The sequence below is a fragment of the Drosophila subobscura genome, chromosome O (assembly GCF_008121235.1).
Source record: "Drosophila subobscura isolate 14011-0131.10 chromosome O, UCBerk_Dsub_1.0, whole genome shotgun sequence".
In the NCBI taxonomy this organism is placed as follows: Eukaryota; Metazoa; Arthropoda; class Insecta; order Diptera; family Drosophilidae; genus Drosophila; species Drosophila subobscura.
In genome coordinates this window covers 19,923,873-19,939,849 of record NC_048533.1, presented here as the reverse complement: position 1 = coordinate 19,939,849, position 15,977 = coordinate 19,923,873, and the positions used below count along the sequence as shown (strand labels likewise).

Here is a 15,977-nt window from a genome sequence, read left to right as displayed (position 1 = left end):
GGCTTATACACAATAAATGAAATATTAACAACGAAGTGTCTGTCGTATAGCAGGCTTCGGGCTGATCTCACATGAGCATATCCCTTGCAGATAAAAGATAACATCGTTTTCCATTATTTGATTGATTTTCAAAATTTGTCTTTCCACAAATACTGTGAATCATTCGAAGGAGATAACCGCTTACGTTTCGCGCTGTTATTTTTTGTTTAACCTTATTTTGTAAATAACAGGAAGTAATGTCAACTAGCCAGTCTTGTGGAGAATTTATTGATGAACTGGATAAAATTTTACTTCTAGCGCTGAGAATCCCAATTAGCTAATAATATTAATTATAACATAAAAATAGTGGAAAATGATCTATAATTTACGGTATATTTTAAAAATAAGAATGTATATTTTGGTACAGGGTCGTGCGGTATCTTTTATCGATAAATACGCGGTCACACTACTGCCAAGTAGATGCTGTGTTTTGTAAATATTACTATTAAAAGGAAATATTAAGATAAGATGGAAAACTCAGAGATCAAGTCACCGACCTATGACATTTCGAAGTTCCGGCTTAAGCGGATACTCAACAACAATAGTGTTCGGAAGAGCATTTCATTGCTAGGCACTTTCCCAGACCTCTCCGAGACGGACGAAGCCATTGTTGTTTTTGAGAAAAATGGTTTGTCTAAGATGGCAAATTGCTAGAATTTGTTCACCATCTATTATTTTTATCTGCAGCATATCAGGAGAGCGACATTTCCACGGAGGCAGCTTCCAAAGAATCACCGGCGAAACCAAGTTACTTTAGCGCTGAGTTGAAGGTTAACACGGAGTTCATTAATAACATATACGGCAGTTTTCAGGTTGTGCCCAGCCTGGATTTATGCGGCAAGTAAAAGTAGCTCGCTTTGTTGCTCATGTAATTAATTTTCGTCTTTTTATAGCCGTCAAGAGCACAGTTATATATCCAGCCACAGACAAGCACGTCGAAAAGTATTCCATATGCCAGAAGTATCTCATTAGAGAAACACCAGATCTCTACGAAAGTACAACTCTTCCGTACATCAACGAGAGCCAATTCTCGCTGGAGTGGGTATACAACATACTGGAACACAAGAAGGAAACCGAGCGAATCGTATTTGAGGACAAGGATCCAGAAACCGGTTTCATCCTGCTGCCAGATCTGAAATGGGATGGACGGAATGTAGAGAACCTCTACCTGCTTGGCATTGTGCACAAGCACGATATTAAATCACTCCGTGATCTGAATGGCAGCCACCTGCCGTTGCTGCGGAATATACGCCAGTCCGCAAAGGATGAAATTTCTAAACGATATGGCTTGAATCCCAACCAGCTGCGCATGTACTTTCACTATCAGCCCTCCTTCTACCACCTGCATGTGCATATCAATCCCATTAGGAACGATGCCCCAGGCATTTGGTGCGAGAAGTCGCACATGCTGGACACTGTAATAAGCAACTTGGAACTCTTGCCGGACTACTACCAGCGCGCCACATTACCCTTTGTCGTGTATGAGGGTAACAAACTGCTGGATTTGTATGAGGAGAAGTTAACAGTTCGCAGTGTAGCAGCACCCATAAGTGAGTCTAAAGAGCGAGAAGAGGAGCCAGCGGTGGAATCGGCTGTCGATGGTTTCAGTGATGATGACCCAGAAGAGAGGGAGTGCAAACGCATCCGATTGGCAACACCAGACCCAAAGGAAGCCGAAGCCACTGCCCAGGTGTGTGCATAGACAAAACACGAAAGCCCACGGGTGCACGAAGACATACCACTTTAATGGTTACCTATTAACGGGTACGCTATTACCTTAACTGCAGAAGAAAGCTGACATTTTATCCATCAACTTAATCTAGTTTTTATACTACGTTTATTAAAAGCAAACACACTAAATAAAACTACTCCATTTGGTATCATAACTGGCTATCAATTTGGTTCATTTGCTTCACTATTCCTAGATTGTATAACAAGTTATCTTTATAATTGATTATATTTGGCTTGACTTCTGCCAACGATCCACACAAGAAGCGAATGGGACTTAATTCAATTCAATTGACTGGCTTCGAGTGCACACATAAGTATACTCGTCTTTTACGCTTCGGTTGCTATGGTGTACATCTTATTTAGTCGAATCTCTCGTAACTAGGCCACCTACTAAGCTAGGCACTAGGCTTCGGACATCTGGTGATCAACCATCAACGAAAATGGCTAATCAAGTCAATTGCCAGCCAGCACGATTAAATGAAATGAAATGAAATGCCCGAGAAACTGGTCTAGAGTTAGTCAGCTGTTTGCCTTCTTTATTTATTTATTAATAGTGTAGCTATGTCTGTTGTGTTTTGTTTTCGTATGCGCTCTGCCTGTGTTATATATTGTTTGCTTTTTCAATAATTTATTTATTATTTGTTTGTGGCCTTGCGTATTTGATCATATTTGTAATACATTGAAATACACGCCACTGCTTTTAGGTTTTTGTTCTCGTCTCGGCGTGGCTAAACTATCCAATTTTATGTAATTCTAGATTCTGTCATTATAATGGCGCCGCACAGGCGCTACCGCTTTTCGTTTCTGGAGAACTGCGAATTCGATTCGAGTTCGCTCAAAGGAGCGGAGGGACCTACATATATGTATGCTAAGCGAATGCTTGGATATTATAAGCTCGTTTAGCTGCTGTGTGTCGTGTCGTTAGTGTCGTGTGTGTGGGACTGGGAGTGTCTCAAAATCATCAGCATGGAAGCCTGGTTCAACATCTTTTATGGTACATACATACATAAATATTATTTCGAATACATACATACATATACATATACATATATAGGTATAGGCATCTATATATAAAAATAACAAATAATCGTAGTAATAAAATCGTAATGTGTAATTTCCCAATACATATAATAAAAACAATACGATAAGCGCCGGCTTGCCCTGAATACTAATCCATAAACTCTCTTTCTCTCTCAATTGCTCGTCGTGCCCGATTGATCCACGTCCGTATCCAGCTGCTGCAGCTGCTGCTGGGGCTGCTGCTGCTCCTGTGGCACGTACATCATAGCAGTTGCTGGCGAGGACATGCTGCTCCCCATTGTCTTATCCGCATCGGAAATTGACCAATTACGCTCCAGCTGCTCCAGTGCGGCCATTGTGGCTGTCGTGGTCACCCCAGCACCAGAGCTCTCGGCACCAGCCCCATCACTCATAACGCCAGCCTTCAAGGTCTCCTCCAGCAGAACCTCGATCTTGTCCTGGTCGTCGAGATGAACAAAGCCGAGACGCACCAGTTCGCTGGTGAGATCTGCCGCCGTATCATGCTCGGTCACCTGACAAGTCAACTGGCGATTCATTTTGTCATCCATGCGTAGAAGTATTGTCATTATTATGTCATTGCTGTCCTCCTTGATCTTCACGCTGCACATCATGTTGACAATGCGTCGCGACTCGGTGTCCACCGGCTCTGGGGTGGCAGACTTCACAGAGTCGGCCCGTTCCGGCGAGGCTGCCCGCGAGCGAAAGTTTGGCGGCTTCTTGCCGTTGTACGTGATCAGCGGATAGACCCCATACTTGACGTCCTCGACAAACTTCTCCAGCTTGTCGGCTCCGGCCACGTCTGCCAGTCGGTACTGACGCTCCTGTCCGCCAGACATCAGCTGGGCCATTATCACATCTGGCTGATAGTAGCGCTGCATCAGTCCATCGAAGGCAGTCTCCGAGAACATGGTGCGATTGGCGGGTGAGAAGACCAGACAGTGGGCGGTCAGCAGCTTCAGAGAATGAACCTGCGCACAGGGGAAAGAAACGATGAATTCGATTGACTGGCTGGACACTCAGTGGGCCCCTGGACTCACCTCAAAAAGCAGTGGATGAAATAGCAGATCGTTGGCGCTGGGCCGGTCCTGGGGATGGGGATTGAGACACTTCTCTATCAGATCCCTTTGCAGATCGCTTTCCAGGCTGCAGATTGTGCGCTGTATGGTCTCTTCGTTGATGGCAGTCGATTCGCTATTGCTGGGCTGAATTTCGAGAGCTGCCATCTCCAGGGCGCACATGCCGAAGGCATAGATGTCCAGGGCGGCAGTCAGCTGCTCGGCGGCTCCATACTCCGGCGCCTGGAAGTAGTGAGCGCCTCGCTCACGCTCCTGCTCCCGATCCCTTTCGCGGTCCCACTGCCGGCGAACGCTGTAGTGAACAGCGTCGGGCACCACGGAGCCGATCTTGACCAGACCATTGTGCTGGATGAAAATGCTATCACAGGTTAAATTTCCATGGATGATGGGCGGTGTGCAGGAATGCAAATAGCTGAGCGCGGACAGGATCTGGGTGCACCAGCGTCGCCACGACTCCAGCGGCAATCGCTTGGCGTTGCGCTTGGTGCGTTTGAGGAACTGTTTTAGAGACCCGGATGACATGTACTCCGTTATGAAGATCACCCTCGGCCTCTCCGCCTGTTGCGTGTCCGTCCAGTAGCGATGGAACTTGACGATATTCTGATGATCCAGCTGCAGTAGATTGTCAAAGACCTGGCGCATCTTCTCCTCCTGAGACTTGAGCTCCTGCAGATTGGCATATTGCACCTCATTCCAAACGACCTCGACACCCTCCTCCGTGTCCATGGCCAGATGGACACAATCGATCCCGGGCACATCCCGCTGGTCGACCTCCTCGCGCCGCTTCAGCCACCGGCCACACGGCGACTCCTCCAGGATCTCGCTCTCATCCTCTGAATCGTCGCCAGATTCCCTTGGCGATGAATCCAAATTGACTCCCTCGCTCCCCCCTGCGACGACCACACCAACCCCGCCACCAGCATCAGCTGTTGAGGCTCCCACTATGTGCGGTGCTGGCTGCTGCTGCTGCTGCTGGGCAATTGTTGATGCTGGCGTTGCTTGAGAGGATACATTCGTCGTCGTAAGGTTGGGGTTGGGGGCCAACGTGGCCGATCCCGACGGGTTCTGGGTCGGTTCATCCGCGCTACCGCTGCTGCCGGCATTCGCTTGACTATTTGACATTAGGGTGCGGTCACAGATGCTGCTGCCTGCTGCTGCCTGCTGCTATTGCTGCTACTGCCGTTTTCCACCTTCAAAAAAACTTCAGTTTCGCGGACCAATGTTTGTTTTCTCTCGCTCTTCGCTCTTCGGATTCGTCGATGTCGTCTATGTTTGCTTTTCGTGGTATCCGCGGTGCCTGTGCTCCAAACTACATCCGCTGCTACTCCACAGCCGCCACCTCTGCCCACTCACAAGCACACACATACACACAGGCACACGCACACACACACACCCTCCTCTGCGCCCCCGTTGTTCAATAACACTCAGCGCTGCGGCTGCGGCTGTCGGCTGCCAATGAGCTGCGGTTGCTGGGGCGTTTTTCGGGCTCCTATCGTCTTCGATTGCTCTATTTTTCAACTGCAGCGCGGACGTCAATCAATTTACTGCACTTATTTGGCTGACACGCGGTCGTTTGGTTTATTTAGGCGTTTTTTTCACGCTTTTTAAAACACACAAGAAATGTGAGTAAATCGATGCATCGAGACTATCGATACTCACCCATCCACTCATCAGTGTTGAGAGCTTTGTGGAAGAAAAAATAGAGGTCTTTGTGTGAAAAAGAGCTGAATTTAATTTTCTACCATGAAATTCAGCATGAGTATCGGACTTATTAACGGAATCAACACTTACGGACAGAAATTAAGTAATAGGCACAGCTCCAAAATATCATGTATCAAAATGCATTTTTATCTTACAAATTTAAAAAACAATCAAGACTTTTTTTTGGCAGTCAACTATAACAGCCAGAACTGGCTATAAAGTAGCTGAGGTGTCAATACTGCCGCTCATCGATTGCAACTGGCGCAAATGTGAGCACTTTGATATCGATAGAACCTATCGTTTTGTGTCATCTGTGCCGAAAGATCAATCAAATAAATAATTTAAGTCTAAGTTTAAAGAATAACTAATAAATATCTTTAAAAATGGATAGCATAATTGGGCGCAGTCAGTTTGTCTCAGAAACGGCTAACCTATTCACAGATGAAAAAACCGCCAGCGCACGGGCAAAGGTAACTCACTGTTCACGACGCCAACGCCGCTTTGAATTGTCATTTTCCTCTATATTTGTATTTCCAGGTGGTTGAGTGGTGCAACGAGTTTGCCACGGCTCCAGCTACAACAAAATGCGAGTTGCTGGTGAAAGTGCAGGAAACCGTACTCAGCTCCTGCTTGGAGCTAGCCGAAGAGTTCCTGGAGCCAGTGCTATCGTTGGCCCATGATCAGAACATGGAAGTGCGAAAGCAAGTGGTTTGCTTTGTGGAGCAAGTATGGTAACTATTACCAGAAATCATACTAGTGCTCCACTATAATGTCTCATTTACAGCAAGGTTAAAGTGGAGCTGCTGCCCTACGTGATCAACATCATCTCCATGCTCTTGCGAGACAGCTCGGCGCAGGTCATAAAACGTGTGATCCAGGCCTGTGGCAGCATATACAAAAATGGTCTGCAGTACTTGTGCAGCCTCACGGATCCCAGCGACAGTGCAGAGCAGGCATGGAATATCCTTAGCTTGATCAAGGCACAAATTTTGGACCTGATTGACAACGAAAACGATGGCATACGCACCAATGCAATTAAGTTCCTAGAGGGCATCATAGTCTTGCAGAGCTTTGCCGACGAGGACAGCCTCAAGCGGGAGGGCGACTTCTCCCTGGCCGATGTTCCCGACCATTGCAAGCTCTTCCGCGCCCAGAAGTTACAAGAGGAGGGCACCAACATATTCGACATCATGCTGCAGTTCCACGGCACAACGCACATATCTTCTGTGAACCTGATTGCCTGCACCAGCAGCCTGTGTACGGTGGCCAAGATGCGACCCGTTTTCATGGGAGCCGTTGTGGAGGCCTTCAAGCAGCTGAATGCAAATCTTCCGCCAACGCTCACTGACTCCCAGGTTAGCTCTGTCCGGAAGAGCCTCAAGATGCAGCTGCAGACGCTGCTGAAGAACAAAGGGGCCTACGAGTTCTCTGCCACTATACGAGGCATGCTAGTGGACTTGGGATCCACGTCCAATGAGATACAGAAACTGATACCCAAGATGGATAAGCAGGAAACGGCTAGACGCCAGAAACGAATTTTAGAGAACGCCGCTCAGAGCCTGGCGAAAAAAGCGCGGATCGCCAGCGAGCAGCGAGAGCAGGAGACGCGGGAACTGGAACTCGACGAGGAAGAGCTGGAGCGCCAGCGACAAAAATCCACCAGGGTCAACGAGAAATTCCTGGCCGAACATTTCCGAGCGCCAGAGACGGTGGTCAGCCTGGTCGTCGAGTTTCTGCCTGGGCTGCCAGCTGAGGTGCCGGATAGATTCCTTACCGAGTACACGCCCATCAAGCAAATGTCTCTGCAGCAGCAGGTTAGCAACATATCGCGGATCTTTGGCGAGCAGTTGACTGAAAATCGCCTGGGTCCAGGCGCAGCTACCTTCAGTAGGGAGCCGCCCATGAGAGCCAAGGCGAGTCGAGAAGTAGCTGCTGCCACTGAAATTCCCCTGGTCACCGCAATGGAGGTGGATGAAGACACCGAAACGGCACGCAAGTTGAACGAGGAAGAGCTGCAGCGCAAGGAAGAGGCTACAAAGAAGCTGCGCGAGACCATGGAACGGGCAAAGGGCGAACAAACGGTCATTGAGCGGATGAAAGAGCGTGCAAAGACGCTGAAGCTGCAGGAGATAACCAAACCACTTTCCCGCAACGTAAAGGAAAAGTTCCTGTTGGATGCAGTCAAGCGCATCCTGAACTCGGAACGGCAGTGCGTCAAGGGCGGAGTGTCTTCCAAGCGCCGCAAGCTGGTCACTGTCATAGCGGCCACATTTCCAGACAATGTGCGCTACGGCATCATGGAGTTTATTCTGGAGGATGTCAGGCAGCGCATAGATCTTGCCTTCTCCTGGCTCTTTGAGGAGTACTCCCTGCTGCAGGGCTTCACCAGGCACACCTATGTCAAGAGGGAGAACCGACCCGATCATGCCTACAACGAGCTCTTGAATCAGCTCATCTTCGGCATCAACGAGCGCTGTGAGCACAAGGAGAAGATAATTCTGCTGCGCCGCGTGTACTTGGAAGCGCCAATTTTGCCAGAAAATGTCGTGGGGGACCTGGTCCAGCTAAGTCTTGTCGATGAGTTCTCACATCATGGTCTGGATCTGATCAAAGATCTGGCCGTACTGCGGCCACCAAGGAAAAATCGCTTCATCCGTATTCTACTCAACTTTTCTGTACACGAACGTGCTGATCTGCGGGAGCGTTCTCAGGGCCACTTGGTCAGCCTGTACCATTTGCATAAGATTCTGCCGGCAAGGATCGATGAGTTTGCCCTGGAATGGCTGAAATTTCTCGAACAGGAGAGGCCTCCGGCGTCCATTTTCTCACAGGAATTTGGCAGGCCCACCGCCGAGACAGACTGGCGCGAGGACACAACCAAAGTGTGTTTGGGCCTGGCGCTCACACTGTTGCCCTACAAACCGGAAGGTAAGTGAAGACTTTGACTATTGAAATTAATGCATAAACAACGAATCTACTTCTCGGCGTTCTTCTTTTAGTTTACGTTGAGAAAATATGCCAAGTTTTTGTGACCACCTCCGCGGAGCTGAAGCGCACGATCTTGCGCAGTCTGGACATTCCCATAAAGAAGCTTGGCGTTGAGAATGCCACTCTGATGCAGTTAATAGAGGAGTGCCCAAAGGGAATGGAGACCCTTGTGATCCGCATCATCTATATACTGACAGAGAGAGTGCCGACACCACCCGTGGATCTAGTGCGACGAGTGCGAGACCTTTACCAGAGCAGGGTGCAGGATGTGCGTGTAATGATACCAGTGCTGAGTGGCCTATCCCGCTCCGAGCTAATCAACGTGTTGCCCAAACTGATTAAACTGAATCCGGCTGTTGTCAAGGAGGTGTTCAATCGACTGCTCGGCATTGGGGCCGAGTTTGCGCACCAGACGATGGCCCTGTCGCCCACTGACCTCCTGGTGGCCCTACACACCATCGATACGAATGTTTGTGATCTAAAGTCTATAGTTAAGGCGACGTCCATTTGCCTGGCAGAGCGGGAGTTGTATACGCAGGAAGTACTCATGGCCGTGCTTCAGCAACTAGTGGAAGTTGTTCCATTGCCAACACTGATGATGCGTACCACGATCCAGAGTCTGACGCTCTATCCGCGACTCTCCAACTTTCTGCTGAATCTGCTGCAGAGGCTGTTAATGAAGCAGGTCTGGCGGCAGAAGGTCATCTGGGAGGGGTTCCTCAAGACGGTGCAGCGCCTGAAGCCGCAGTCTCTGCCGATTCTGTTAAATCTTCCGCCAGCGCAGCTTCAGGACGCGCTGCAGCAGTGTCCCGATCTGCGACCTGCTTTGCTGGAGTATGCGGAGAGCGTGCAGGATGAGCCAATGAATGGCAGTGGTATTACACAGCAGATAATGGACATAATCTCAGGAAAGGCCGTAGATGTCTTCATCACGGTAAAGAAAAAACATATTCTCACCTTTCAGAACGATGTTTTAAATACATTTGTGTTTGCAGGACGAAACTGGTGGCTACATGTCGGCGGATATGATCAAAAAGGAGGTGCAGGACCCCTCGGACATCTGCGTGATTTCCACAGTGCCGGTGCTGACGTCTCTGACGCCCTTGCCCGTTCCTGCGCCCGTCTCCAGCGATCTTAACCAGCCCTTGCCGCCCGGCGAGGACTAGGGCGTATAGGCGTAGAGGCGAAATATTAATTGTTTTGTTTGCATACAGATAAGATTCTTCACTTTAATAAGAATAAGACAAATATTTCACTTAGACTGTTACTTCGGCTTCCATTTTTCCTCCCTCCAGAGCAGCTAGAATATTTCGCGCCGTGATGCGCGACATTTCCTTGCGTGTTTCGATATCGGCGCTTCCTATATGCGGCAATATGACGACATTATCCAACGTGAGCAGCGGATCATCAAGAGGCAGGGGCTCTGGAGTGGTCACGTCCAAGCCGGCGGCCAGGATACGTTTGGATGCGAGAGCTTCATGCAGAGCCTTCTGGTCGACGACCCCACCACGCGCCGTGTTTATAAAAATGCAATTGGGCTTCATTTTATTGAATGCCTCTGCGTTGAAGATTTCCTTGGTTTCCGGGGTCAAAGCACAGCAGGCCACGATAAAGTCGGAGTTTCGCAGCATCTCGTCAAAGTCCACATGACGGCCCTTTACCGCTGCCGCCTCTTGCGGTCGCGCCGTGCGGGTCGTGTAGGTTATCTCGGCTGGCTTGAAAGGGAAAATTCGCGCTGCTATCTCCTGGCCAATGCGTCCAAAGCCCAAGAGCCCCACCCGCGATCCCTTCAGGCCCTGTCCGCACATCCACATGGGCGCCCAAGACTTCCAGCCACCGTTGTAGACCTGCTTACTCGCCTCAAAGAGTCGCCGATTGGTAGCCAGCAGCAGGGCGACCGTCAACTCCGCCGTAGCATCGGTCAGCACATCCGGGGTGAAGCCCACTCGTATTCCACGTTTCTTGCACTCCTCCACGTCGATATGCTCATAGCCCACTGAGATGGTGGACACACATTTCAGCTGAGAGCCAGCAGCATCCAATACCGCCACATCGATCTTGTCTGTAAGAGCGCAGTAAAGGGCATCCTTTCCAACAACCTCACGCAGCAGTACATCGCGGGGTACGGGCAAAGCTTCCTTCCATGTGCTCACATTGCAACTGATAGATAAATAGACAAAACATTAAATTGAATTGTATCACAGCCGGCGACTAGACCCAAAATCACCTCTTACGCAGCAATTCCAGACCGCTGGCATCAACATCTGGCCGAGTCACATAGACACTTGGTTTTGAGCTCATTGTTCTTTGTCCACGTAGTAATGCCGGCAACAGCTTTCTGCTTTGTGTCAGTAGCAATAGTGGTCGCATTAATGAAGAAAATTTAAAGTTACAAAGAGTGTCAATAAGTAACAGGTTTCAGCGCGCTACAGTGATGCCATATCCCATCTATCTTTTTCCAAGCTAAATGAGCGCGGAAAATAAAGCACTCGTAGCGGAAATTCTACTCTTTGCAATGTGTTTTGCCTCACCTATATTCTACCTACGCCAAATAGTAATGTAATCGACTCTAATATCCCACTATAATCTTTGAAAGACTGGTGTAAAATTATTTGTTTTGGTCAATCTAGCTTTTTCTTTTATGCCAGTAGCATAAAATTCGATGTTCGATGTTTATTCAGTTACAACACTGCTGGCACGAGTAAACAAAACAAAAATTGCGAATTTATTATTGCCGGTGATCGAAAAGTTCTCGATGCATGGCATTCGTAATATTGCAAAGCTGATAAAACGTGTTCCTGCAAAGATTGGTTTTGCGTTCTTTCAGGAGCGTTGTGGTGTGAAAACAATCGCGAGCCGAATGGGTCCATCTACTCCAACAAAGGAGCTGTCGAGCGAATTGGTCTCGCAGCTTGGAAAGCCACCGAGAATGCGTGAGGATCCAGCTTTCAAGAAGGTGGATAGCCCCGAGTTCCATGGTATTTTTACTCCGGAAGTGGACTCGCTGGTGTCCCTCTTCAAGCAGTACGACTATGAGTTGAGAATTGCCGGCGGAGCCGTCCGGGACATTATAATGGGTATCAAGCCAAAGGACATTGATTTTGCAACAACAGCCACGCCAGACCAGATGAAGGAGATGTTCACCAAAGAAAACGTGCGTATGATCAATGCCAAAGGCGAGAAGCATGGCACCATTACTCCGCGCATCAATGGCAAGGAGAACTTCGAGGTAACCACTCTGCGCATCGACGTCCGCACCGATGGCCGACATGCGGATGTGGTTTTTACCACTGACTGGCAGCTGGATGCAAACCGTCGTGACCTGACAATAAACTCCATGTTTCTGGGCTTTGACGGCACAGTCTATGACTACTTTTATGGCTACGATGATCTGCAGCAACGCCGTGTTGTTTTCGTTGGCGATGCCGACATACGTATCAAGGAGGACTATTTGCGCATTTTGCGCTATTTTCGATTTTACGGACGCATAGCAAAAGATACACAAAGTCATGATGCTACAACCTTGGCCGCAATCAAGGACAACGCCGAAGGTTTGGCAAGAATCAGCGGCGAGCGAATCTGGTCAGAGCTGCAGAAGATAATTGTGGGAAATTACGGACCCGAACTGGTGCTGGAAATGCACCGCAGCAACCTCATTCAGCATTGTGGGCTGCCTGTTGAGCCCAACTTGAAGGAATTTCAACGCCTTTGCGATTCCTTGGACCAGTTCGAGAAGCCCCACTATCCCATCTTGTATATGACGGGATTGCTTCACTCTCTCGACGAGGCTATGATGATGCACGAGCGCTTGAAATTGTCCGCATTCGAAAGGGATCTGGCGCTCTTTATTACTCAACAGCGGGAAAGGGTAAACACACTGGCGCACAGTCCAAGTTAAGGATATCTCATTAATATGCTTTTTCCAGGTGGACACTGAGTATACGACTCTACGCGACTATCAAAAACTGTGCCTGCAGCCATATGCCAAGCGGGATTACGTCGAGCAACTTCTCAAGTATACCAACAACGTGGAGCTCTACAATCAGTTGAAGGCATGGCCCACTCCAATTTTTCCCCTGAATGGGAATATGCTTAAAGATTATGGGCTCTCTGGCAAGAACCTGGGAGCTGGACTCTCAATGCTGCGCCTCATGTGGGCAGACAGCGACTTCCAACTAACCTCTGAACAGTTACTGGAAAAGATTCCACACGTCTTGGAGAAACTACAGTCGACAAGCAGCACACAGGCACCAAACAAAAAGAAACGAACAGAATAGCCGAATCTTTAGTTACACTCCTACGAAGTCCATTTTCTGTATATATATTCTTCAGTTAATTAAATTCTTTTCTGGAAGCTGTAAGGATTTAATCGCCTTCTTGTTGTGTTGCCATAAGATAACTACACTTTTGTGAATATCTGAATGGGCCGCTTGAACCCAGTTTTGCAGTGTTCGGGTATGCCCATCAACTCCATACTGGCGAAGCCCACCTCTGGACTGAGCAGATATTCCGGGAACTGCTCAGGTCGAAACACGATGGAATTGTAGTTTTCTCTGATGCTCTCCTAAAAGCAAAGTAAAATGTTGATTATTATTATCTACGAGCATATTTGTATCCTCTTACCGATAGCTTTTTACGTCTCTTGTAGCCGTCGAAAGATTGAGGCTCTAGGATGAGCTTGCCGCCCGGACGCAGCTGCAGGAACATGCGGCGGAAAGCCTGCTTCAGGCCGGCATCACAGAAGTTAAGGTGAATCCACTTGGTGACCGAGAGACACAATATCACATCGAACTGGGGACGCTCTATCTCCAGCAGTACATCGTCGTCCAGCACGTAGTTGCCATGCACGAATTTCACATTGTAAGGAAACCTAGACCCTGGAGCCGCCAGACGCTTCAGGGAGCTGATCGTCGTTTGAGCATCCTTCACAAGGCCGCGGTCAATGTCCAGGCCGATGAGACTCTTCGCATCGAACTTCTTGGCAATTTCAATGGACAGATGACCCGAATTGCAGCCAATGTCGAGCAGTTGCTTGTCCCGGAATAGCTCCGGCTGAGTGGCCAGCACATCCAAGCGTATGTCGTGGAAGTCCTTATCGAGTATGCGCTTTCCGTAGTAATGCTTGTAGTTACCATACAAGAAATGGAGATCTTTGTTGTGCTTGGGTTTGTTGTTGGGCGGTTTTCCCTCCAGCTGCAGTCTCTTTTTTGGGCTCTGTGGTGGAGGGCGAGGGGCACTATCCACATCGGAGCGATCCTCTTTTAGTCTTTTGATTTCCACTGTCTTTTCATCGGAGGTATCTGTAGCTTTTCTCTTCTCTGGACACTTTTCTGGTGGAATGGCAGGTTGCTGCGTGTTGTTGTTTTCCACATCCATGGTGAAATCTGCTTGGGTTGGAAACATATCTCAATATGGTGCCTTGCAGGGCGTAAATTTTAATTGGAACGTACCCATCTGTTGATTTCCTGTTTCCGATGTGTTTCAAGTACTTTTTGTGTTTTACAATAATAATTTAACAATAATAACGCGGGAAGTAGGGTTGTCAAAAATTTATCAAAATATCAATATATCGATATTTTTTCAGTGATATATTTAATATCATTTTGATTTATAAAATAAAAAAAAATATCATTGATATGATATTTGTAAAATATTTGACAACCCTAGCGGGAAGTGGACATCAGTGTGACCGCGGAATTATTGATACCGAAAGACCCTCGGAAATATAGCCTTTTGATTTCTAGAAATCATTTGCTACATAGCCACTACACATGTATAATGTGTTCTACGTGACAACTACACAGGGATGAAATTACGTACGTAGCACGGAATGAATCGTAGGAATGCCTACGTATTTTACCGCTAATTTGATCAGGGGAATGGTAGGCCATATAGGAGAGATGAGAATATTCAACAATTTTTAGTGACCTTTGTTGTTTATTTTAACACGTTGCCCATTAAATTTACATTTATAAATCAGAATGAAGCTAAACTGGTTCACTCATGGAATCATGAAAACAAATGTTGTTCTACCCTGAAATTGAGTGTTGTAAAATCTTTAAGTTTAATGTCATTAGTGAGACCAGCTCAATATAATCTTAGGCGCCAACTTTAAATTGGTCCGTCCCTACTGCCATTGTAAATCAAAACCATATATCAAGTAAATCCATGTTATTTTTCCAACAATTTGTGATTTGCATAACAAAGCAAGCATGCGCGCATACTTTCCAGAATTTGCAATTTTAAATCACGACCATTGTTTGTTATATCCGTTAAATGTGCAGCCGGGGCGAGACCGCGTCCTGACCAGTTGAGCGCATGCCGCATGTTGACCCCGCTCAGCAAAAGGGCGAGCCAAATATACCAATGATAATTCGGACAGGACCGCTGCGGCGGTCACTTAAAGTGCAGGCAGGGGTTGAATTTAAGTTTTTTATTAATTGAAACACGTACAGTGATGGTCTGGCATCGACTCGGATATGTACGACATGTGGGTGATTTTTTTAAGCGAGGGATAGTCTTCTTCACGAGCATACGTTATGTTCGACCCCTTTGATGATGTGGCAGTTATGACTTTTAAAATCCATTTTTATTTTCTCAAAGCCTACCCAACATACCATAAACCCAAAGTGCTCATTAAGCGGCAAGAGATAAATTCTATCAAAATAAATTGTAAATTTTTCCATAAAAAGAAAGGGTTTGCACAAGACATTTCCCAGGCAGAACTTGTGCAATGTGAAAGGAAAAATTCAAATAAAATATCCGCTCAAATGATGAGACAAGGCGGCAAGGCGGTGGAGAGGGGTTGGTTGGTCTGCCTAGAAACCAGTTTTAGCTGCTTTTCCCGAACAAAAGGATGCAACATCTATTAAAACTTCAAATGACTTGTTGTTTTTGCCCCTCTGCAGCTTCCGCCCGTCCGCAGCGTCCACGTCCCTTGATGGATGGGTCACGCACACACGGACAACTGGCATCCCGAGGCATATGAAATTCAAAACCCGTTTGCCGTGCTCGGCTGCAAGGAGGCAGCAAAGCTGCACAGCGTCCATCAGTAATCTGCTGCACATGCGCACCACTCTGGGCTCGAAATTAGAAAGGATTTGTTTGGTCAAATCCTTCGGCGGGCATGAACAACAATTTGAATACCCACATGCGCACCGTTATCCTGTAGGGCGGCGCCGCTAACAAGAGCACCGCGCACACTACCCAAGTTGACAACGCGATGGGCAACGCCAAGGGCTGCGGCTGTCCAAGGGTCCGTGGTCCAGCAGCAGTAATAGCAGCAGCAGCAGCAGGGCCATGGTAATTCAAGTCGTTCGGGGGTAGCAAAGGGTTGCCCGCGCTATTGTAACTTTATAATTTTGGGTCAGCGTGCTGGTCTACTCCCAATACGAACTCCGA

The 15,977-nt window shown here is 47.8% G+C and overlaps 6 protein-coding genes across 7 annotated transcripts; 3 read left to right on the top strand and 3 right to left on the bottom strand.

Moving 5' to 3' along the window:
* Window positions 1-453: 453 nt before the first annotated feature.
* LOC117897138 (m7GpppX diphosphatase) lies at window positions 454-1,761 on the top strand. Its single transcript, XM_034805809.1, has 3 exons — window positions 454-667; window positions 727-876; window positions 933-1,761. Exons 1-3 carry the CDS (start codon window positions 508-510, stop codon window positions 1,739-1,741), a joined length of 1,119 nt encoding a protein of 372 aa, XP_034661700.1. The 5' UTR covers window positions 454-507; the 3' UTR covers window positions 1,742-1,761.
* Window positions 1,762-2,388: 627 nt separating this feature from the next.
* LOC117897135 (nuclear receptor-binding protein homolog) lies at window positions 2,389-5,553 on the bottom strand. The gene is made up of 2 exons (XM_034805805.1): window positions 3,849-5,553; window positions 2,389-3,779 (listed from the first exon to the last, which is right to left on the bottom strand). The coding sequence occupies exons 1-2, from the start codon at window positions 5,007-5,009 to the stop codon at window positions 2,964-2,966; spliced, it is 1,977 nt and encodes a 658-aa protein (XP_034661696.1). The 5' UTR covers window positions 5,010-5,553; the 3' UTR covers window positions 2,389-2,963.
* Window positions 5,554-5,881: 328 nt separating this feature from the next.
* On the top strand, window positions 5,882-9,837 carry LOC117897132 (symplekin). The gene is made up of 5 exons (XM_034805800.1): window positions 5,882-6,058; window positions 6,126-6,319; window positions 6,373-8,516; window positions 8,588-9,510; window positions 9,572-9,837. Exons 1-5 carry the CDS (start codon window positions 5,972-5,974, stop codon window positions 9,740-9,742), a joined length of 3,519 nt encoding a protein of 1,172 aa, XP_034661691.1. The 5' UTR covers window positions 5,882-5,971; the 3' UTR covers window positions 9,743-9,837.
* Window positions 9,779-10,990, bottom strand: LOC117897139 (glyoxylate reductase/hydroxypyruvate reductase). Its single transcript, XM_034805810.1, has 2 exons — window positions 10,804-10,990; window positions 9,779-10,736 (listed from the first exon to the last, which is right to left on the bottom strand). The coding sequence occupies exons 1-2, from the start codon at window positions 10,944-10,946 to the stop codon at window positions 9,833-9,835; spliced, it is 1,047 nt and encodes a 348-aa protein (XP_034661701.1). The 5' UTR covers window positions 10,947-10,990; the 3' UTR covers window positions 9,779-9,832.
* A 281-nt stretch (window positions 10,991-11,271) lies between these two features.
* On the top strand, window positions 11,272-12,878 carry LOC117897483 (CCA tRNA nucleotidyltransferase 1, mitochondrial). The gene is made up of 2 exons (XM_034806346.1): window positions 11,272-12,444; window positions 12,503-12,878. The coding sequence occupies exons 1-2, from the start codon at window positions 11,332-11,334 to the stop codon at window positions 12,851-12,853; spliced, it is 1,464 nt and encodes a 487-aa protein (XP_034662237.1). The 5' UTR covers window positions 11,272-11,331; the 3' UTR covers window positions 12,854-12,878.
* A 7-nt stretch (window positions 12,879-12,885) lies between these two features.
* On the bottom strand, window positions 12,886-14,126 carry LOC117897484 (probable RNA methyltransferase CG1239). Of its 2 annotated transcripts, none has more exons than XM_034806347.1 (3): window positions 14,027-14,126; window positions 13,200-13,963; window positions 12,886-13,140 (listed from the first exon to the last, which is right to left on the bottom strand). In XM_034806347.1, exons 1-3 carry the CDS (start codon window positions 14,028-14,030, stop codon window positions 12,976-12,978), a joined length of 933 nt encoding a protein of 310 aa, XP_034662238.1. In that variant the 5' UTR covers window positions 14,031-14,126; the 3' UTR covers window positions 12,886-12,975. The 2 variants fall into 2 exon arrangements, with proteins under 2 accessions (XP_034662238.1, XP_034662239.1); XM_034806348.1 differs by having other exon boundaries at window positions 13,200-13,960; window positions 14,027-14,104.
* Window positions 14,127-15,977: the final 1,851 nt, after the last annotated feature.

Bases quoted from the DNA above. Each gene is read 5' to 3' on its own strand.
- LOC117897135 (XM_034805805.1), bottom strand. From the start codon at position 5,009: ATGTCAAATAGTCAAGCGAATGCCGGCAGCAGCGGTAGCGCGGATGAA. The intron at 3,780-3,848 runs GTGAGTCCAGGG...CCCTGTGCGCAG, and splicing joins TTCATCCACTGCTTTTTGAG to GTTCATTCTCTGAAGCTGCT.
- LOC117897138 (XM_034805809.1), top strand. From the start codon at position 508: ATGGAAAACTCAGAGATCAAGTCACCGACCTATGACATTTCGAAGTTC. The intron at 668-726 runs GTTTGTCTAAGA...TTTTATCTGCAG, and splicing joins TGTTGTTTTTGAGAAAAATG to CATATCAGGAGAGCGACATT. The intron at 877-932 runs GCAAGTAAAAGT...GTCTTTTTATAG, and splicing joins GCCCAGCCTGGATTTATGCG to CCGTCAAGAGCACAGTTATA.
- LOC117897484 (XM_034806347.1), bottom strand. The intron at 13,141-13,199 runs GTAAGAGGATAC...CTTTGCTTTTAG, and splicing joins AGAGACGTAAAAAGCTATCG to GAGAGCATCAGAGAAAACTA.
- LOC117897139 (XM_034805810.1), bottom strand. From the start codon at position 10,946: ATGCGACCACTATTGCTACTGACACAAAGCAGAAAGCTGTTGCCGGCA. The intron at 10,737-10,803 runs GTGATTTTGGGT...TTTATCTATCAG, and splicing joins CTGGAATTGCTGCGTAAGAG to TTGCAATGTGAGCACATGGA.
- LOC117897483 (XM_034806346.1), top strand. From the start codon at position 11,332: ATGCATGGCATTCGTAATATTGCAAAGCTGATAAAACGTGTTCCTGCA. The intron at 12,445-12,502 runs GTAAACACACTG...TGCTTTTTCCAG, and splicing joins TTACTCAACAGCGGGAAAGG to GTGGACACTGAGTATACGAC.
- LOC117897132 (XM_034805800.1), top strand. From the start codon at position 5,972: ATGGATAGCATAATTGGGCGCAGTCAGTTTGTCTCAGAAACGGCTAAC. The intron at 8,517-8,587 runs GTAAGTGAAGAC...TTCTTCTTTTAG, and splicing joins GTTGCCCTACAAACCGGAAG to TTTACGTTGAGAAAATATGC. The intron at 9,511-9,571 runs GTAAAGAAAAAA...TTGTGTTTGCAG, and splicing joins CCGTAGATGTCTTCATCACG to GACGAAACTGGTGGCTACAT.